The 22,668-nt window shown below is 43.3% G+C and overlaps 1 protein-coding gene across 10 annotated transcripts in view; it reads left to right on the top strand.

Moving 5' to 3' along the window:
- The first annotated feature begins 1,362 nt into the window (after positions 1 to 1,362).
- The window catches only part of AVL9 (AVL9 cell migration associated), a 39,785-nt gene continuing 18,479 nt past the window's right edge, over positions 1,363 to 22,668 (top strand). For 7 of the 10 annotated variants that reach the window (XR_014792281.1, XM_084857895.1, XM_084857896.1 and 4 more), the window contains exons 1-7: positions 6,828 to 7,099; positions 10,376 to 10,496; positions 13,576 to 13,661; positions 14,690 to 14,761; positions 16,141 to 16,230; positions 17,411 to 17,477; positions 18,007 to 18,047. Coding sequence is in view for 8 of the 10 variants with exons in the window: in XM_084857895.1 (XP_084714021.1) it covers positions 6,911 to 7,099; positions 10,376 to 10,496; positions 13,576 to 13,661; positions 14,690 to 14,761; positions 16,141 to 16,230; positions 17,411 to 17,477; positions 18,007 to 18,047 (666 nt within the window). In the remaining 2 variants the exon portion in view is untranslated. Of the gene's footprint in view, positions 1,576 to 6,827; positions 7,100 to 10,375; positions 10,497 to 13,575; positions 13,662 to 14,689; positions 14,762 to 16,140; positions 16,231 to 17,410; positions 17,478 to 18,006; positions 18,048 to 22,668 lie in introns of those variants that run through there. The other 3 variants (XR_014792282.1, XM_084857897.1, XM_084857899.1) reach the window with 1 other exon arrangement.

Below are 22,668 nucleotides of genomic sequence, written 5' to 3'. Positions count from 1 at the left end.
AAAAATGTTTTAAATGTTTCAGTCTGGTGTTTTATTCTTTTAAATTTGTTGTTCACAGCTCGGAAATCTGCTGTGGAGCAGTATATAAATATTGTAAGTCACATCAACTGTTATTGCTTTCTATTGTCATTGCTGTTTTTTCATAAAGTCATGTCCAACTCTTTGTGACCCCATGGACCATAGCACGCCAGGCCTTCCTGTCCTCCGCTCTCTCCTGGAGTGTGCTCAAGTTCATATTCATTGCATCAGTGATGCTATCTAGCCATCTCATCCTCTGCCATCCCCTTCTCCTTTTGCCTTCAACCTTTCCCAGCATCAGGGTCTTTTCCAGAGAGTTTTCTCTTCGCATTAGGTGGCCAAAATATTTGAGCTTCAGCTTCAGTATCTGTCCTTCCAATGAGCACTTAGGGTTGATTTCCTTTAGAATGGACTGATTTGACCTCCTTGCAGTCCAGGGGACTCGTAAGAGTCTTCTCCAGCACCACAGTTCGAAAGCATCCATTCTTCGCTGCTCAGCCTTCCTTATAGTCCAGCTCTCACAGCCATACGTTGCTACTGGGAAAACCATAGCTTTGATTAGACGGACCTTTGTCGGCAAGGTGATGTCCCTGCTTCTTACTATGCTGCCTAGGTTGGCCATAGCTTTCCTCCCAAGGAGCAAGTGTCTTTTGATTTCATGGCTGCAGTCACCGTCTGCGGTGATCTTGGAGCCCAAGAAAATAAAATCTGTCACTGCTTCCATTTCTTGCCAGGAAGTGATGGGGCCAGAACCCCTTTATAGTTGTTTTCTTAAAGGCCAAGTCTCTTCGCTTGCGCATATTCGTTGGAAAGGCTGTGGACTGCCCCTTAGTAGGGCGATACATTTTATTGAACCAGCCACTGCTGTCGCGAGCATATGAATGCCTTTGAGCTATGCCGGAGGACCTTGCTGAAGTTGAGATTGCCAGAGCGTGTAACCTTTTGCTTAGCAAGTGGGTGTCCTGCACCTTTAAGAACAGAGCACTGGCAACCGGTTGCCAAGAGGAACCAGCCTGAGGCAATAGGGTACGGACGCTCCTTCCTGCTCGCTCCCAGTTTTTGCAAACGCCGCCGGCAGCTTCGCTCAGCCCCGCTGGCTTTTCGCTGCCCCTGAAGAGCCCGGCTCGCCCCTCGCCGCCCCCCTCGGGAGCACGAAGGCCTCCCCAAGATGCTGCCGCCTGCCGCTCTCTCCCGCTCCTCGGCTGCCAGCCCGAGCAGCGGGGAGCAGGGCTTCGAGTGAGGGCCGGCGCGGCTTCCGCGGACGCGACTGAGCGTGCTCGGCCCCGGGAGCATGCTCAGTGACGGCCGAGCCGCAAATCCCGACGGGCAGCCGGCGTTCCTCTCGACTGCGGAAGGAAGCGCCCGTGGCCGGGCTGTAAACAACCTCCTGCTGTAGGGGCGGGCGGCGCTGCTGCTGCTAGTGCCGCCGCCGCCTGCTCGTTCATGGAGCGAAGGGGCAGAGCACAAGGCGACCTCGACCCTCGAACCGCTGGCGGCCCCAGGGGGCCGGTGCTGCACATCGTGGTGGTCGGCTTCCACCACAAGAAGGGCTGCCAGGTGAGGGGCTGCCGGCTCTGCTTCCGCGACCTCCCGCTGCCTTCCTAGCGGCTTCGCCTTCTGCCCTTTCAGCCAGATTTTCTTCCCCCCCTTCTCTCCCCCAATCCGTCCGTCCTCCTCCCCAGTCTCCAATCGGACTCCTTCCTCTGCCATCCACCCTTCCCCTAAGCACATTGCCCTGCCATTTGGTTCCTCTCGCCTTTTACGCCTTTAACCGCCGCCCCCTCCATCGCTATTTCCCAATATATCTGAGAATATGTATTTCTTTTATATCTGTATATATCGAGATGGTGTTTCATAGCCTATCCGTTCATCCAGATAACAGTGTTTTTTCAAGAGTGCCTAATACGGATAATTCCAAAAATCCATATTAATGTAATCCGATAAGGTCAGCTAAACGATCACAAAAAGTTGCATGCTTTTGAGATCTCCAGATCTCTTCATCAGGCAAGACGTTACAAAAGGCAGATTGGAAGGGGGCGTAGGGGAGGGAAAAAATTCTGATGGTGAAACTTGGAATGTCTGCATATTCAGAGTCCCAAGATGGAGGGTGGGGTGGGGGCTGTAGTTCTTTTTTCCCCCTTTTTTTAAAATAAAGCTTTGTTTTTTGTTTTACTATGGATAACTTGCTGTTTGCAGCATGATCCTGTCTATCCTTACTTGGATGCAAGTCCCATTGAGTTCCTAGAGAAGTGCACATAGAGTTCCTGTCTTAATTACCTTAAGCTGGAACCTTTTTGCTCTCCTCTATCATGGTGGGTGGAAGGGCAAAAGTAATAGATCACTTCCAGCCTTTCAGTGTATGCTTATGACTGAGAAGTGTGGTTTCTAGTCTGCTTTAGGGATTGTGAGTATGGAACTGGAGTGTGATAGTTATTTAGGATTAAGAGTGCATTCCTAAACACACTAGGGGGTAAGCCCCATTGAACACAGTAGGACTTACTCTCATGCACAAGACTGCACTGTAAGCAACTCAGAATACAATGGTGTGATCTTGCATATGTGGCATTAGATAGGTATGTGTCCACATATATGTCTGAGGTTAAATTGATATAGTTATCTGTATACTTGTCCTGGTGTTTCTCTGAGGCCACAGCTAGAACAATTTTAATAAGGAAAGGATTAAATAAGGGAGAGAGGCTGCAATGAAAGGAACTTTAAAGAGTTTTCATTTGAAGTGAATCTCCAAAAGCATGATTCTGCCACAGAGCATTTCCTGCTAATAAGATGAGTTCTGCTGGATTTGGTCAAGGGTCCATCTAATCCCTGGCTTGTAACTGCCGTTGGGTTTTAGTTTGGTTTTACATGCTACTTTTAATGTCTTATATCATGTTTTATCGTGTTGTATTTTATGGTTTTAATTGTTGTGAACTGCCCAGAGAGCCTCGGCTGTTGGGCAGTATGTAAATGTAATAAATAAAGTAAAAAATAATCCAGCACCCTGTTTCTAACAGTGGCCAACCCGATGCTTCTGGGAAAATCACAAGCAGGGCAAGTTCTGTTAGTACCTGCATGTGGTACATATATGGTACTCTGTAGGTTAAGATGACAGTAAAACTGAGCACCATATGAAAGAGCATGATACCAGCTCAGTCGTTTTGATGAGCTTATTATTTTGAGTGACTGAATATTTTATTGTTTTCCACTATTGGAGTACATTCTGTAACCCACAATGTGCTTGCTATGGAACACAAGATTTGAGGATGTCGTTTTATGGTGGGAAACCTGTGCCCCCAGATATTGTTGGACTATAGTCCCCATCATCCCTGGCTGTTGGCCATGCTGGCTGAGTTGGATGGGAGTTGGAGTCCAACAAAAACTGGAGGGCCCACAGGTTCTCCACTCCTGTTTTATGTTGAAAAGGATTTCTCTTAAGCCTGCAGTCCTATACACATTTACCTTTGAGTAAATCTCATGGAACTGAGTGGGACTATATATTGCCTCCAGAATTGGAGGCAGTATGCCTCTATATACCAGTTGCTAGGGAACACAAGTGAGAGGGTGCTTTTGCACTCATGCCTTGCTTGTGGGCCTCCCACAGGTAGCTGGTTGGTCACTGTGGGAACAGAATGCTAGAGTAGGTAGTCCTCTGGTCTGATTTAGCATGGCTCTTCTTATGTTTCTCTGCCTTATCATAGAATTGGAAGGGGCCTACAAGACCATCGAGTCCAACCTCCTGCTCAGTGCAGGAAGCCTGATTCCCAAGCAATGCCCCATCCAAGTACTAACCAGGGCTGACCCTGCTTAGCTTCGAGATCAGACAAGATCAAGCTGAGTAGACATGTGTAAGATTGCGCAATAAGTCTATGTAGTGTATATCATTTTTAAAGCACAGTGTTTTTCATGCTTTGTAAATAGGCGAAGTCATTTTGGGGGTTGACTTTCTGTTTATACAATAAAAACAAATATTGACAACTGTTCCTGGTCTCTGGGGGTGAGGCCTTGATTATTCCATCTGGCATCAGCAGCACTTCTCCCCTCCAGAAGGAATGACTCAATTTGTCATCCTGCACTTATACATGAGAATATTTATATGGTTAGAATGACTTTCTCAGCTTTCAGACTCAAAGGCTGTATGTTTAGCAGAAGATGCCAATTTTCAGATAGGCTTAAAGAGAAGTGGCAGCAGCGTGAGTATTAGCAGGGTAAATGGCACCTGTCAGCTTAGATATCCCTCTGAAAGGTAAAGTAATGATTATAAATGGACAAAGAGAGAGGAACTATTTTTGTAAAGGAAATGGCACAAATAAACTTAAGGCTGCAGCCGTGAGCACATTTATTGTGGAGTGAAACCCACTGAACCAAGTGGGACTTGTGTCTGGATAACACTGCCTGGGATCAAGCTGAATTATTACATGTTTGTCACAGGCCAGTCAATTCTTTGTACATGTAGACACATTATATTGCTAAATTCCCCATGTGAATTCTTGTGTTAAGTTCACTCATACTTGTGCATATATTCTTTCTGCTGGGCCTTTAATTGACTGGTGTAAGTTACTACCATTTGATCATGGTAGTGTATTGTAGACATTACCTGGGAAATCAGTTTTCTCTCTTGTGTTTCAACAATGTGAAAAATGGCAAGGGACTCAATGGGGACAGCAATTTCCCTTTCAGACTGTTGTCTCCAGGAAGGCAGTTCAGCAGTTGTCAAAAGTGACCAAAGTATGTCACTGCTTGACCCAGCAAGTCCAAGTAACAGTTGCCCTTCAGATGAACATTTGTAACCTAGTATTAACAATCTATTTGGTGATTACATTCCCATCCAACACACAAGTTGTTACTTTTTTTGTTGGTTCCCCCTTTCTGACGGTGTATTTTTATGGGTGAAACTCAGTGGCTTGAATCCAAAGAACTACACAACTAAATCCATGCTATTAAGCGTGCTTTAGGGCACAATCCTATCCATGTTTAGACAGAAAAAAGTCCTACAACTCCCAGCACTCTCCAGCCAGCAGTGTTGGCTGGGGCATGCTGGGTATTGTAGGACTTTTTTCTGTCTCAACATGCATAGGATTGCACCTTTAGAGTTGAATTTCTTGAATACCAGCCCCTCCACCACAAGGCAACCCATTTTTGAAACTGAAAGGAATATCAAAAGCAGTTTGTGATATGGCACAAATTGTTTTAAAACAAAGTGAAAAAATCCCATTGGGTATACCCACATCCTTGGGTGTTCCTAAAGTAGCCCTTTGGATCCCAGATAATATTACTGTAGTTGATTATCTTGGTTCCTCAGACTTGTAAGGCTAATTATATTGCTTTTCTGTAACTGGCTTAATCTGTGACATCTGTTTTTCCAGATGCGCTAGGAACTTTGGGGCTGATTTTGCTTAATGTTCTGTGGTGTGTGTTTTTTCTTTTCTGCTTAGTCACATAATACCCCTCTAAATATATAAAGATTCTTACATTTATAGGCAATTCGGAACACCATCTTTTCAGATTACAAAATATAAAATGCACTGTTTGCCAAACTCCAGCTTGAACTGGTATCTAGCTTCATAGCTAATTCTGTAATTGGCTGAGCAGCTTTTTGGTCTTCGGGTGCTATTTGTCATTTGTGATGTTATTGTCACCTGGAGCTAGAAGGGCAAGTTAGCATTGCATAAGGGATGAAATACCTTCCTGAAAGAATGAGGGTAAATCCAAATTCTCCTGGAGACCTCATGAGTACAGTGTGTGAAACTACAAGGTTTTGTCATTATTGTCCTGTTGATAAGCATAATTTGCAAACAAGCCAATGACTTAACATATTTAATTTATATCTCTGCTTTAAAGTATACTAAGCTGTTTATGTAACATAAATATAATACAAAATAAAACTTAAAAGTAAAACTAAAAATAAACTCATAACCCAAACCAGTGGCAGTTAAAAATGCAGACCAGTTTTAAACAGCAACAGAACACATAACACCAAGATTCTAAAAAGGTCAGCTTAAATAAAGTCTTCTTTACCTACTTTAGGTGGGTGGTAGTGGGGAGGGGGCTGTGATCCAGGGGTACCTCTTCTGGGAGGCCATTGTACATCCTGGATGCTACAGCCGAGAAGACTGCTTACGTAATCTTAGACAATGGTGGAACTTGTAAAAGAGCTTCCAAAGGTCCTTGGCAGGTTCATATTGGGGATGGGGGATGTGTTTCCTGAGAGATTCTGATACCAAACTGTTTAGGGCTTTAAAGATCAACACCAGCATTTTGGATTGAGTTTGGAAGCAAATTGGAAGCCAGTGCAGTTGATTATGTCACTATAGAGTAACTGTTACAGTGGGGAGTTGATTTGTGTGACTAAGATTTGTTTAAATAAATCTGATACACTTTTAGTTGCTGTGTTCTTGATATAGTGCATTTTTGCATTTGTGGTAAATGTTCATGTGAGTAAGAGTTTGCAAAATCAGTTCCTTTTCTGTATCAGTAATTAGATTGCATTTCCAGTTTTGAAATATTTATCCAACCCGATATGCTAGCTCTGATGTGAAAGATGGGTTTTAGTCAGGTGCCAACAAGAAAGCCAGTCCACTTCTGTTCCAGATTATTCTAATACAGTTTAGAAATGTATATACTTTTGCCTTCTAACATCTATGGGTTGTTCCTTTTTCCTTCCCATGCACTATCTTTATGACTATTGTAGCTGCAGTAGGTTGAAAATGTCATGCATGGGCTTCACTATGACACTATCTGGAATCTTAACAGGGAAACAAACTATAATATTAATGCATGGGATTTGAAGTAGTATCTCTGTTGTCTTTTGTGTTTTAGGATTTGTTATATATATAAAATCCAAATGTCTCTTGTTCATGCTCCATTGTGATCAAGAGACAGGGTGGGGCAATGGAAAATGGAGGGGTTGGAAAAGGCCCATTTCTTCAAGTCCCATTTCTTGCTGAGAGGTTTGGGGGCAGGCAAGTTCTCTCCAAACTTGCCCTGCACCTCATGTTTTTTCCCATCAGGCATTCTGTTAGCTGTAACACACATCTCCAGTGGGAAGAGCAAACAGCCTCCCTCACTCGCTGCAGCGGCAATGCAGGTACCAAAGAAAGGAAGCTTTGTGCCTCAACTGGACTTGCTTTGGATGCAGAGAGACCTCTTTCTTTACTGGAGGTTAGCCCAGGGTAGGCTAACACAGGACACTTTCCTTGGCACCTGCTGAGATGCCTTGCCCCTCCCGCCTCTGCCTTTAAGAAAATAAAAAAATTGCAAATATAACAATATCAAACAAAAAAGCGGGGAGGGGAATCACAAAAGAGAGAAAAGGAAGAAAGACAAAGGAAGAAGATATAAAATCCATACATAGTAATCATTTACATCATCCGTAATACAAAAGAAAGAGGAAAAAAGAGGGATTTAACTCTTTTCAAATATATACGTCAATCTAAGCAGCCCATATATCTAATTAAGCTCCCATAAGAGACTGATGGCTATCGGAGATGCATTCCAATGTAGCAAGAGCAGTAAGAACTTCAGTCCTTTGAATGATAGGTGATGGATAAGTCTGAGCAAGTTACTTGTTCTTTGTGACTAGCTATGCCTCCCATGGCAGCCATTTTGTGGTGGTGCCCAGGACATTTTCTCAAAGTGCCAAATGTGTTCACACGCCCTGAAAAGTTTCCCTACCTCTGGCTAGCCCTATTGATTGGTATCTCTGCTACAGTTTATGAAGAGAAGCAGGCTGTGGAGAGTCAACTTGATCAGCTTGTTTTGGACACAGCAGCAAATTGCTGTGTGTGCTGAGCAGGCCTCAGGTACTACAGGCCTGCATGCCACCAGAGTGTCCACCTGTCAGGAATCCTTGGGAGAGGACGTTGTCTTTGCCGGTTGGGATCTCTGCAATCCACAAGCTATTTCTCACCCTATCAGAGTGATAGACATCTTGCTAATAAGTCTTAATATTTATATGTTATGGTTGTTGTTCAGTCGTTAAGTCGTGTCCGACTCTTCGTGACCCCATGGAACATAGCACGCCAGGCCTTCCTGAACTCCGCTCTCTCCTGGAGTGTGCTCAAGTTCATATATGTTATGGTAGTTCATATTTAAATAAGGCTTGTAGAGGAAGTTTTTTGTTTTCATTAAAGAGAAAAGGCACTTTGCCTCCATCTCGGCAAATACCTGCATCACTGCTAGCATGCTTTTGCCAGGAATGTTTTAGGTAAACAATATAGTGACAATGGAGAAAATAGCCTTTATTGTATGAGTGAAAGAAACTGTCATGAAAACAAACATTTGTGACACAAACATTAGTTCTTTATCCTGCAATAGATTTACAGTATAATAGATTTATAGTATTTATACAGGCACCCCAATCTCAAGCACATTTATTCAGAAGTAGGCCCACACAGTTTAGTGGTTCTTAATGTCTAGTAAGTACACTCAGGATTGTAGCCAATCATGTGCCTAAATTCATCTGAAATAAAATGGAAATTGATGGGCTGTAATCTTACACTCATTTACCTGGGACTAAGCCCCCCTGAACTCTGTGGGACTTCTGTGTAGATGTGTAGGATTGCGCTGTAAGTGTGCCCGACTGCATCAGATCAGCCTGTTAGTTTTCTTTCCTAGTCGGTTGTCCCACAAGGATCTGTATTGGGACCGGTGCTTTTCAACTTGTTCATAAATTATCTGGAATTAGGAGTGAGCAGCGGGGTGGCCAAGTCTGCAGATGACACCAAATTATTTAGTGTGGTTAAAACAAAAAGGAATTGTGAAGAGCTCCAAAAGGATCTCTCCAAATGGGAGAATAGGCATAAAAATGGCCAATGCGGTTGAATTTAAGCAAGAGTAGTGATGCACATTGGAACAAAAAATCCTAATCATGCAATTCTTTAGATGTCCTTAAATTAGCAGCATCTCTTTTCATCCAGTTTATATTACTACCATGGAATTGTTATATAGCAGAGTGGGCAGCATAAGAGCAGTGAGCACACTTTGCCTGCCCAGTTTTCCAACTTGCCTCCTTATCCCAGATAAACTGGCCTATCCCGTAGTGGCCATATGGATCAACCCAATCCAGCTGGCTTTGGTGGAGAGAATTAGCAGGCAGGCTTTGCAATGTCTGCTGTTGATATACATGAAAGGGCTCTTACTGCAAATGCAGCAACAGCAGAAGTGCTCTTGGCAATAGCCTTAAACATGTAGACTTGGAATTCCTCCTTAGACCTCAGTCCTCTGCATGCTTTCTTAAGAGTAAGCCCCATTGAACTCAGTGGGACTTACTTCTGAGTAGGCATGCATATGAAAATGAATAGTGCATTGAATCCATGTTTTGTCTCTATTTTTATTAACCTTGTGCTGGCTTTAATGTTCATTGTTGTGTTGTATTGCTTTGTGTCATTGGATTAGTGACTTGAAGATTCCCTGTTCAGGGCTGAACTATTTTGTGCTCACAGATCTTTTGTGTCTGAGGATGATTTAATTTTATCTTAAGTACTGTTTAGTGTGTGTATGTTTTTAAATTGAGGCATATCCTTATTGCACTATCGGGGGAGATAAATAGGAAGGGATTTGGTAGAAGTATAATCAACACATATCTTGTGCTACATATTTGCTCTGTAGGGCTCCAGTGAACAGAGGCTGCTTCATTCATGTTAGTGCCATGTTATTTTGTGTGTGTGTTTGTGGGTAAGAGCCTCAAAGAGCCTAGCTTTTGACCACATTTTAAGAGAGCCATGCTTATCTCAGATGGTCTTATTTAATGATATTCAACCATTTCTCTCCCTTTGGGATTGTTTTTTAAGGCAGAGAAGGAGATAGATTGGATTAGAAATTAAAATTCACAGACTAAGATGTTCTATGAGTGATCATAAAGGGAAGCATCATGGGAACCCTCCCTCCTTATTATTTGATAAATTAACTGCATTCACGTAGCATTTGCAAACAAATCTATGCTATTCTGTGTGATAAGATGCAGTCCTATGCATGTTTAGACAGAAAATGCCCTACAGTTCCCAGCTTTCCTGAGCCAGCTATGTCATCCTGGCTGGGGAATGCTGGAAGTTGTAGGACTTTTTTTCTGTCTAAGCATGTATAGGACTGCGCCCTTAATGAACTTGATCTCTTCAATAAATCCTGCTTGTATGTTTTGCTACTACTAGAGATAACTATGTATTTTGTAGATGTGTCCATGTCCCACCTGTTAGTGAATTTGAAATTATAAGCACTGCTCTTTGACCTACCTGGCATTCCCATGGCCGGGTTATGTAAAGTAAAGGTTCCTGGAGGATGGAGTACAGAGTGCTTTGTCTTACATTTCGTTACGGAAAGCACTTCTCATGTAGCAGTTCGTATAACATAACATGCTGTTTTGCAGGTTGAGTTCTCATACCCTCCCCTAATCCCAGGAGAAGGCCATGACAGCCACAGTTTGCCCGAGGAATGGAAATACTTGCCTTTCCTTGCATTGCCAGATGGTGCTCACAACTATCAAGAAGGTAAGAAGCCACTTGTGATGGTTCCACTCAGTGCTATGTGTATTCTATGATCATGACTAGGAAGTATGGAATGTGCTATTGGGTGAAGAACTCCGCACCCTAAGGATCTCAGGTCCAAACTGCTTGAATTGTGTGATTAGCAACCACAGCTTGGTTTTTAAAATATTTAATGCTCTGTGTGGGGTGGGGTGGGGTGGGCAGGGCAGGGCAGATTTTCATCAGGAACTCAGTATGTGAGGAGGAGAGAGTTATCCTTTCCTTCTCCAGCTGTGATCCTGAGAAAAATCCCCCCTCCAATTGCTTTAGGAGGAAAACTCTCTTGGGGGAAAAAGCTGCCACTAGCACCAATTGTAATTGCCACCAGGCGGGTATTTAAAAAACAGCAACACCTTATGTGGTTGCTAACCGCACAATTAAAGTAACATCTAGTTTGGATCTCAGTTTTCATTGTTGTTGTTGTTTTTTAAGAAACCAAGTTTCTAGCCCTTATGGTTGCAAAGATTCCACACAGCAGGAGAAATTATACAATATATCAAGTATAGGCAAATTTGGTACAAAACCGTACCAGCCCTAACACACTGTTAATGTTTACCTGCCTCTACTGCACAATGTGAAACATCCCTAAATATCACGGACCAAACTGCAGAAGCCAAAGCACAGCTGCTGGCCATTCTGTTACTATGGCAACAAGCCATTAGTGCATAGTGTTGCTAAAAGCAAGAGTACTTGCTCCAAAGCCATCATAGCAACAAAGCAATCAGACCTGTTCCGCTGAAAGTATTCTCCTGAGTATTGCTGCATCTTTCTTTGTTGGTTGGAGGTTCACGGTTGCTTTGAAAGTGTGTAAGGCAACTCTTCTTGAGGATCAAGTACTGTCTTCCCTTAGGGCTGCCTTTCAAGCTATTTGCTTGAGGCTCTTTGTCAGTAATACTGACAATTCCATTTCATTTCAAATATCACATTTCTACACTGCCCAATAGCCAAAGCTCTCTGGATGTTTTACAGAGTTTGAGGCACAATCCTATCGCTTACGCCCTCACTGCTTGGAAGCCTCTGAACTCAGAGGCATCCGAGATTCCTATGCCCTACCAGGCTAAAGCCAGCGGGGCGGGAGGAGCGGCAGAGGCGATCTTTGCCTCCCCATCTTCCATCTTTCATGATCTTTGCTAGATGGGCTTTTCAGCCCATCTCATGAGCACTTTGGAAAGGGAGGGAAGGAGGCTGGATGAGAGTCAGGATAACTTGTATCCTGGCCACTCTGGTCTCCTCCCCTCCCTGCCCACTGGAACCCCCCTTTTCCCCCTCTCCGAGATCAATTTTCAAACTTTGGAAGGCAGCCAGCGCAGTTTTTTCTGTGCCAGTTGCAAGGGGGAGGAGGGCGGATCTCTGACTCCCCCTTCCGAGGTGGGAGCACTGTCACCTACCCTGGAAGGGTTTCTCTTAGCATTCCTATGGTCCCTGGGATGCTCCTCCAGGGACCATAGGATTGCTGTCTCCAAAAACTTAAACACACAGTATTGTGCATAATATAAAAACCGTTTACAGAGAAACAGATAAAACAGACAACACATGCACACATCTATATGTAGTTGATCATGAGATCATGAGAGTTTCGTTATGAAAAGGCTATTGAATTAGATCTGTAGAACCTTGATGAGCAGCTACTTTCCTAAAGGGCTGGTTTGAGATGGGAGTGAGGGATGGTGGGCGAGAGCCCCATCTCAGCCATCTCTCAGAGTGGCCGGTAGCAAGTTGTTTGCAGAATTACTGCTTTGTTCCACACCTCTTTTGTCTCGAATTTGGAAATTTGGGTCCAGGCAGCATATCTGGTGCTAAACTTGGCCTAGTGTGTTGCACTTATTAGCTAAGCTGGTATCATGGGTTGGAATGTCCAGTTACTTGAGACATTAAATAGTTTGCTGTCAAACATCTGTGAGGAAAGCAAATGATGCCAGTTTGGCTAGGATATAAACCTCACATAGGGGATAGTTGGGGATCAGAAAGTCCTGTGAGCTGGCTGAGCCAAGCATTAGGGCAGCCTTCACCAATCTGGCGCCCTCTGGAAGTATTGGACTTAAACTCCCATCATCCCCAGTGAGCATTGCCATTCTGGCTTGTGATGATGGGACTTGCAGTCGAACACATGTTGCCAGGGGGCAGGTGGAGGAAGGCTGCAGTAGGGAGTCTAATGGCAAAGTGGCTGAAGGAAGGGTGCAGAATAGGCAATTGGCAGAGAGAAGAAGCTTGAGGAAATGGACAGAGGAGGCAAGGTGGTGAGGCAAACAGAGAAAGGGCTCTGAAGAAAGGTCACCATGCTTATGAGGAAGGTCTCCTATGTGGGGTGGAAGGTTGGTCAACAGACAGGATGGCTAAAGGAAATGGGTAGGTAGCAAAATGAAAAGCAGGTACCTGAGAAAACAGTGAATGGTGGAGATATGGAATTGAAGAAAGAAGCCATGAAGGAAGTAGGACTGGGAACAAGCTGCAGTTAGGGCCTAGAGTCAGGAGTTGCTGTGAGGAAGGGAGAGGCAAGAAGGAAGGGAGCCGGGCAGCAAGGGGGCCAAAGGGGCGCAGGGCTACTATATCTGGGATTTAGTCCGCAGGCTGATGCGGGGGAAGGTGTTCTTCCAGCTGGGGCTTCTGCTGTCACTGCAGCATTGTGAGGTGAGCACCCTAAGGAGGCATCCCGGCTCAGGAGCAGCGGTGGTGCTGAATTTCAGATACTGACTTGAACTAGCCTGCCAATTCTTTGGCAGCAGACATATGGTTTGCTTGAATGGAGCAGGAACGAATGGCTGCAAGTGGGGAAAGCATTAAGGGGAAGAACAACATTTCTTGCCCCTGTTGTCTGAGGTGCTTCACCACCACCACCAGAAAAAGATCCATTTGTGGGTGAGTAAAATGTTTCCCCTAGGGCAGAACAGCTTGAACAGTCCCTGAATATTGTTGCAATATGCCCAAGTATCGCTTGGTATCCCACACCACGATGTTGCTGTTTTTCCTGGATATCTTTACATTAATTTGCAGACCCTGAGGATGATCCTGAGAAAGGTGGTAAGAGTCTTCTCTTCTATTTCAGACACTGTGTTTTTCCACTTGCCGCCAAGAAGTGGAGATCAAAGCACAGTATATGGTGTCTCCTGCTATAGGCAGATAGAAGCTAAGGTAATTATCCTGCAGTTGTGTGAAATTTAAAATAAAAAACACATTGTGCAAAAGCCAAGGTACAAAATGTTCTTTTTCTTTGAATAGAAAAAGTATGAAAATATGAAAACAATGCATACGAATTATGTGTAACAAAAAGGATCAAGAGAAAAATTGTTTTAATCTCCTAAATCATTAATGAAAGACCATGCTGGCATATCCTTGTCATTACTTTAAAAGTGATAGAATTTCCAATCAGACATTCTTAATATGGAAATTCATTTTCAAAATACTACAAATTTTTCCCCAGTATATTATCCCTATAATAATTAAATAAATCAAATGCATCCAAAAACCATGGGCAGCAGGCACCATCTTAAAGTAATTCAGCTGGAGTGAAGTACCTCGTTTAAGATGGTACGAATGTGACATTCTCTTAAATTGGGAAAATCTTCTTTGTTTTTCATTACTGGGGTCACCAAAATGGTGATCATTTTATTGAGCCCCACTTTTAGTTATTCTGAAAGCTCCTGGAACAAGACAAAATTCTATTTTTGTATGGTCTTTAAGACGAAAATTGAGAATGACATTACTTTAACATAGGGAGATGTTCGCAGGAGTCCATCACTTTGTAAGAAATGGTTGGTAATGTTAGGTGTTGCAAAAAAATAATACTTATACAAGAAGACTGAAAAACTAGAGGAATAAAGAAAAGGTATAGCAATATCAGAAAAATTCTAGAGTTGGATCCAAAGGGTTGGATCCCTCTGCTTCTATTACTACATTAATCTTTTCACACCGCTTTTTTCCTGATTGATCCCTCCTTCCCTCCCTTTTACTTTCTTTCTCTTTCCTACATAATGTGTCTTGTGTTTGATTAGACTATAAGGCTGCAGGCAGAGCCTGTTCTATTTTAAATTTTTGTAGAGTGCCTAGTTTCTAAATAAGTGGCCTCTTTTAGTGGCAGAACTCTAAATAAATAATTTTGTTTTTAAATACAGATGAATAAATATTTGGTAAAAGCTTGTTTTCTTTCTTCTTTTTTTAAGGTATTGAAAGTACGACAAGCAGATGTTACTCGAGAAACAGTTCAGAAAAGTGTCTGTGTTCTAAGTCAGCTGGTAAGAGATAGTGACACGCCTAGAAACACCTTGTTTGGGGGACTTTTTTCATACTAGACTTAAAAAGCTATGTGGGTATTGAAATCTGAGTCAAAGGCATCCTTCCAAAGTGGTGTAAATAGAAAAATGCGATTTGTAAGCTCTTAAAATGAGAGCAGTTCTAATTTCACATGGTATGGCTGTTTTTTAACATTTGTGTAGTACATGAAATAGGACACATAACACTTCTGTTGTTCAAAACACTTTACAGGCTTTATCATCCTTAAAATCTGTGAGGCCTATCACAGCACAGGTATGGAACAGAGACTAGTGCAGGGGTAGGCAGCATGTGCCAAACAGGCTACATGCACCCCTACCCAGCCTTTTTTGCTGTTCCCGCTGCCCTGCCACTGCCAAATCTGTAGCAGCAGCAGCAAAAAAGCAGCATTTTCCCCTCGTTTTAAAGATGTAAGTGGAGTGTGATTTTGCTTTAAAACAAGGTATCTGCTCTCTGCATTCTTTGTTTTAAAGGAACACCACTTTTTCCCTGCCACAAATTTCAGCGACATATTGGATGGCAGCAAGGGGTAGGAGTGCAGGCCGTGGTGGGGGCTGGGGAGCAAGGTGCCCCCCCACCGCCAGGCAGCCCATCCCTGGTCTAGAGAATGACTTGCCCACTTCCCAGTCCAGGGCCTGGTTCCAGTTCTAACGAATGAAATGTGTCTATTAGGCCATATTAACTCACAGAATAAAGGCTTTTCTTAGCATTCAAGACACACCTGATGTAACAACTACCAAATGTGAGATCCTTTTATCAGCATATGTATGATCTTCAAAGTTAGATTCTGGAGCTAAATTCTGTAAAGAGCAATTCTTTATGAAGAGCTTGATCTGAAACATGGAACCCAGGGCAGTGTACATGATTCTCCACACCCCTAGTCCCCATTTTATCATCACTACAACCCTGTGAGACAGAGATAGTGACCAGTCCAAAGTCATGCAATGAGCTTCATGCTGAGTGGGGATTTGAACCTAGGTCTCCCTCGTCCTCGTCCAAACACTGTAACCACACCAGCTCTCAAATGGAGCAAGGTAGCCCTACCTGGTCTGTATTTTACCATACTGTTATTCAAGACTTTGAACAACAACAGTACACTGCTAAAGAAACACAGAACTATGAAGAGACAGGAACCAGTGCTTTCTTTGAGGGTAGGATGCTGCTGGATAGAATGACTGACATCAATCTTTATAGTTTAACTGTTGCCTAATATCACTATATGTTTTGGAGAATGTGCAGGATAATAAGAGATTATACACTTCCATGCATACTAAAAGGATAGATATAGTTGTTCTTCGCTGCCTGGATTTTTTGTTGTAACGCAATGTGTTTTTCTTGCAAGCCTCTGTATGGGCTACTCCAAGCTAAGCTGCAGCTAATTACGCATGCCTATTTTGAAGAAAAAGACTTCTCACAAATTTCCATTCTCAAGGTAAGTTTTCAATATACAAAGGTCTAAGGCTTTGTAAAAGAATGTTTGGGCTATAACTAAGTAAACGAAGATGTAGTTGTAAGTGTGATATTGGCCTATGAATGATAGATGATCTTCCTCATTGTCTGTTTGTTTCCTAAACATCAACAAGGTTAAATTTACTCTTCATGTGCATTTGCAGAGCTTCCCTTTCAATTGAAGTGTATTGGGAAGCCTTGCAAGCAGAAGCGTAGGTGAACTCACTAGATTCCATGGCAGGATAAGATAGAAAGGAAGGGCTGTAGCTCAGTGGTGGAGCATATGCTTTGCAAGCAGAAGGTCCTACATTTAATCCATGGCATCTCCAGATAGGGATGGTTAAGCCCCCTGTCTGAAACCTTGGAAAGGTGGTACTAGTCAGTGGATTGTATCCAGAGCTGAGCAGATTGAAACTCTGTGAGTTGGATCATCTAGCTGGAGGAAAGGTGCAGAGTGGCCACGTTTGCTGATGCCCCCAAAGATCAGCTCTGAAGAGTTGGGGGACCCCCGAGAACACTGTGTGAGGTGCAGGGGGAAGGAGGAATCAGCGAACATTGCTGCCTCATCCCCTTCCTCCAGACTCTGCTGGATCTCATTCCTCTGCCGAATTCCATTTCCCACCACCAACAAGAAGGGGCCTTTCAGTTCACAGGGGCAAGTCTGCATCCAACCCAGTGTAGACAGTACTGAACTAGATGGACCAATGGTCTGAAACTGGAATAAGGCAGCTTCATATGTTCCTAGAAAGAACCAGGCAACAAGTGCTGCACACCTAAGGGAGCTTTGTTCCTGCCTTTCTCAAACAGTGCTCTCCCCCATGCTCCCTGGCAAAGTACTTTTTGAAGTGAGATGATGCTGAAAAGATTGTGGTATGGCATACATACACCGAAGTGCGCGTGAACTGGAAAATCCCATTGGGCATGTGAAAGCCCTGTGTTACACCTAAAGTAGTTCTTTGGATCCTAGCCCAAGCCTATAGGAGCCCATTGGATTGATGCCCATGCATTTAGTGACTCCTTTAATATAATGCCAAAGCTCTTAGTAGTAGTATTTTGGCAGATCCTTGTTATATGAAGTAGACTAGCCTTTTCATTTATTTTCTGGTAGCTGCCTTTAGAAAGTGGTGTTAATGCTTTGAAAATTGTATGGTTTTTTTTTCCAGGAACTTTATGAACATATGAATAGCTCACTGGGAGGAACCTCACTGGAAGGGTCACAAGTTTATCTTGGTAAGCAATGTTTACTAAATGAGAAATAATTGCCCCATTTTCACTTACTAAAGTACTTGAATACATATAAAGTCTAACGCCCAGCCTGTGTGCCCAAATAATTTACTAATTATTATGATTACTTTGCCCTTCAGTCATGGGTCTAGGTAACTCCGTTGCATCACAAACCCTGAGGTTTTCTCCTTTTATGTAGGTTTTACAGCATTTCAGTTGTTCGGTGAGGTGAAGTGCTCAGCTCCTTTCTCCAAATTCAGAAATGGCTGGATAATCAAAGGGGTATTAATAGGATAGGTCATACCACTTTCCTTCCTCCATTTCCTTTTCTGTTAGATTTGATGGGAAAAAGCAACTGTTATTGGTAGTTAAAATCCAATTCGCATTTGTGGTCAATGAACCAAATAGTTCAGTATTTCCCAATGCATATATAACAAAGAGGTGCATATATGACTTCAATATAGTTTGAGTCCTACAAACAGATATAAAAAAGTTGGTTGCTCTTACTGAGGTGCTTTGCACTCCGTTTTTTTAGGTCTGTCTCCACGAGATCTTGTCCTTCACTTTAGACACAAGGTATGTTTCTTCATTATGTGAATGTGTGCAATGCACACAGCTGTGCTTGCATTTTATCGTTATTTTTCATATAGTTTAAACGTAATACTTCTGTCTGATTTTTAAAGTATGCACAGTCCTTCCCATGGTTAAATGCTAGCCCAGCCTTCCTCAACCTGGTGCCCCCCAGAAGTATTTGGACAAGAACTCTCTTCACTCCCAGCCAACAAGCCAATGGTCCTGTTCGCTGGGGATGACGGGGTCTTGTTCCAACATATTTAGAGGGCACCAGGTTGATGAAGGCTGGGCTAGATCCTATGTTGTGCCAAAGCTAGAGATGCTCTGCAGATAGATATATTCACCTCTCTGATTATTGTCCTCACACTAAAGATAGGTTAGTACACCCTGGATGTCAACAGTTTCCCTGGATCCTAGACTATATGGGAAGGTGTCCTGGCTTTTCTTTGTCATTGCCTGCACATTTCTCCATATGCCTATGCCAGCTGCACTGAAGATGGAGGGAGAAGTCTCTACTACTCAGTAATGCCTGCAGCACTCTTATGTTTGGTGTTTCCAGCCAAAAGCTAACACACACCATCACATAAATCAGGGGTGTATGCGGCCCTCCAAGACACCCAGCTGCCGTGGAAAACAGGCAGCATAAATAAAAGAAGCAGCAGAGAAAGCACTTCTAGCGTTCACTGAGCATCTTGCACAATTGCGCATTTGTAAATGGACCTCCTGCCACTGCCAGTAATCCTGTCCTGCGTGCATTTCGGGGGCGGTGGTGAATGTTTCCTTCATTACTTCCTTACCTGGTGACTTCTGGGGATGCTCTGGGGATGGGGCTACTATGGCAGGAACCGTAGAGCCCTCCAAGAGCGATTCCCAGAACCTCGTCTAGAAGATGATCTGGGGAAAAAACAATTGCTGTCTGCTGCTGCTGCCAGGAGGCTCAGTGAATACCTGCTTTCTCCAGCAAAAGCAAGCTGATGCTTTGAAGCGGACTGGGCTGGGAGGGTGGAGGAGAATGTTCATGATAACAATACCAGTTGAGATGGGAGATGACATGACATGGGGTTAAGTAACATAAAATATATATATTTTTTAAAATAGAGGGAAACATTAGGTGGGATGGAATGGAAGGTGTTCATTATAAAAAGGATGGCAATAAAATACATAAACTGCAGTACAATAAAATAGAATGATAAAAAATAAATGGGATAGAGTGGAGGTGTTCATTATGGGATGGACTACATAAAGTGGGTTAAACTGGGGAATTTTCATTATAAAAAGGATGGAATGAGTAAAATGGGTTAACAGGAGATGAAATAAAAATATTTGATAGTAAATAGGTGGAGAAGGATATGGGAGTCTATTAAAAAGGGGTGGGATGAAATAAAAGAAATATAGTGGGATAACATAAAATAAAGTAGAGGGGATATGATGGGTTGTTTATTATGGGATAAAATACATAAAGTGGGGAGTCTTTAATTATGAAAAGGTTGAGATGAAATGGGGAGCATAAAATAAAATAATATATGTTGTATAATAGATGGGTGCATTGGTTATTAAACAATATGTTTCATTGCCAAATGTATTGGCCACAGTGACCACTGATGAAAACCCCTTTTTGACCTGGGACATGCCCCCTTTTCTCGTGCAGCCTCCTACCTAATGAAGGTTGTGCACCCCTGACATAAATAGATCAGAAACCAACCTTGTACATCTGTGCCATGGATTTCTAATATTTGAAAGGCCTGTTATATGTTCATCCACATAGGATTAACAGGAATTTTAGACACTATAAATAAACTTCATGTTAGCAAAACTTCAGGTTAATTAGCCACTGTCAGTGGGGCGGTGAATCCAATTCAGGTTTCAATCAGAACTGGTCAGAATTCTAAAGGAGCTATCCAAGGTGTGATGCACTGTGGATAGCTCTTTTACAGTTCTAACTGAAACCTGGAGCAGATTCACCACCCCACTGACATTGGAGCCACCAGCATCCACCGTTAATTACTATACAATTCTAATAACGTTTCCTGTTCGTCCAGTGAATTGTCTTTGTGAAAAAGCTTTATAAATGGATGTTCAGTTTTAATCCATATAAATGCTAAGCCAAACCACGAAGTACATAAAGCATTTTACTAGCTTCAGTTAGTACGTCACCAGTGCCCTTTCCTGGACCTGGTCACGGTCATTCATGCCCTTTTCACATCTAGTTTAGATTACTGTAATACTTCTACATAGTCTGGAAATTACAGTTTGTTCAAAATGTTGCTACCAAACTATTGATGAGAGCACGCAGGTCAGAATGACTATGGCTGAGTTCACACGACCTGGCAGCCCACACTGCCAAATGAGCTACGTAGTATGGGTTGTCTCAGAACAGCCCACAGTGAGCCTGGAATATGATCGGGCTTACCATGGGTTGTTCTCCCCCTCGGTTCTGTTGCTGGCTCCGGCAACTCTAGTCACAGTTCCCGGCTTTTAACATTTTTTCCTGTGCTGCAGTGAGAGCCCCTCCAGTGATTCCCAAGGGGCACTTAGGAGGGGCTTTCACTCATTCACAAACCCACTTTTGAAATTTTTCAGGGCTGACGTGCAAAACAGGGATGATTTTTTCTTAATAATTCAGCCCTGGGAATGTGCACAAGTGTCTTCAGTATTGTTATTTGTTTTGCTGTTTTTTTGCAATTGTGGGTGTGCGCAATTCCAATTGTCAAACATACATTCAGTCAGGGCCAGAAATACTGGAACAAGGATAACTGTTTTGGCAGTTGGCCTCTGTACACCACCACATTGAAGGTGAAAGGAAACACACCCAGATGGGAGCGAAGTCAGGAGTTTCAGCTGTAATTCAAGGGGTTTGACCAAAGTGAGGCACTAACCATTCAGGAAGTACAGCCAGTGGCATACACACACACACATCGTTGGAGGCTCATAAGTAATGGAACGAATGGCTGACAAGCACCTGCATGGACAGGTGTGGCCTGTTTCCTGGGTACCCCATGACCAAGCAAGCAGATAAAAGGCCTGGAGGTGGTTCTGAGTGTTACATTTGCATTTAGTAGCTGTTCACTGGAACTCCCAACATGAGGTCCAAAGAGGTGTCTATGCGAGTGAAGGAGCCCATCATTAGGCTGAGGAAACAAAATAAACCCATCCGAGAGATAGCAAAATCATTGGGAGTGGCCGATACAACAGTCTGGAACATCCTGAAAAAGAAGGAATTAACTGGCAAGCTCAGCAACAGCAAAAGGCCTGGAAGACCACGGAAGACAACTAAAGTGGACGACCGCAGAATTCTGCTCATGGTGAAGAGGAACCCTTTCACAACATCTTGCCAGGTCAAGAACGCCCTTGCGGAAGTAGGCATGTCATTGTCAACATCTACAGTCAAGAGATGGCCTTATGAATGTAAATACAGAGGCTTCACAACAAGGTGCAAACCACTGATAGCGCTCAAGAACAGACAGGCCAGATTAGCCTTTGCCAGCAAATGCCTAAAAAAGCCTGCCCAGTTCTGGAATAAAACTCTTTGGACTGATGAAACCAATATTAACTTGTACCAGAATGATGGGAAGAGAAAAGTATGGCGAAGGAAAAGAACAGCTCATGATCCAAAGCATACCACATCATCTGTCAAACATGGTGGAGGCAGTGTTATGGCATGGGCATATATGGCTGCCAATGGAACCGGGTCACTGGTGTTTATTGATGACCTGACTGCTGATAAAAGCAGCAGGATGAATTCTGAAGTGTATAGGGCTGTACTTTTTGCTCAGATTCAGCCGAATGCTGCCAAACTGATAGGATGCCGCTTCATACTGCAGATGGATAATGACCCAAAACATACAGCAAAAGCTACCCAAGAGTTTCTGAAGGCAAAGAAGTGGGATGTTCTTCAATGGCCAAGTCAGTCACCTGATCTCAACCCAATAGAACATGCTTTTCATTTACTGAAGACAAGATTGAAGGCAGAAAGACCCACAAACAAGCAGCAGCTGAAGGCAGCTGCAGTAAAGGCCTGGCAAAGCATCTCGAGGGAGGAAACTCAGCATTTGGTCATGTCCATGGGTTCCAGACTTCAGGCAGTCATTGGCTGCAAAGGATTTTCATCCAGGTATTAAAGGCGATCCTGAAGTTTGAAATGATGTTGGTTTGTTCCATTACTTATGGGCCACCAATGATGGTGTGTGTGTGTATGCCACTGGCTGTACTTCCTGAATGGTTAGTGCCCCACTTTGGTCAAACCCCTTGAATTACAGTTGAAAGTCCTGACTTCGCTCCCATCTGGGTGTGTTTCCTTTCAACTTCACTGTGGTGGTGTACAGAGGCCAACTGCCAAAACAGTTATCCTTGTTCCAGTATTTCTGGCCCTGACTGTACGTTTGCTTGGTATGCTTCAGCTGTCAAAATATGAATCATACAAGGTAACTGGCAAGACAAGCCTGAATATAGGGTGATTTGACAGCCTTTGACAGTTGTCAGGTATTGGAAAGGGGGCTAGATCACCCCTTTAGCAAGGTTATCCCCAGGTTTTTCAGATTGCCCAGACCCTTGGGGGTGCCCTGCTTCGGATCCCTGCTTGCCTCACTCTCCAGCAGGTGTTTTTCATAGAAAAGTGCACCCCCAA

The sequence above is a fragment of the Heloderma suspectum genome, chromosome 5, assembly GCF_057233095.1.
Source record: "Heloderma suspectum isolate Gila_16-S chromosome 5, 16-S_ref, whole genome shotgun sequence".
NCBI lineage: Eukaryota > Metazoa > Chordata > Lepidosauria > Squamata > Helodermatidae > Heloderma > Heloderma suspectum.
This window is presented reverse-complemented; position numbering and strand designations above follow the sequence as displayed.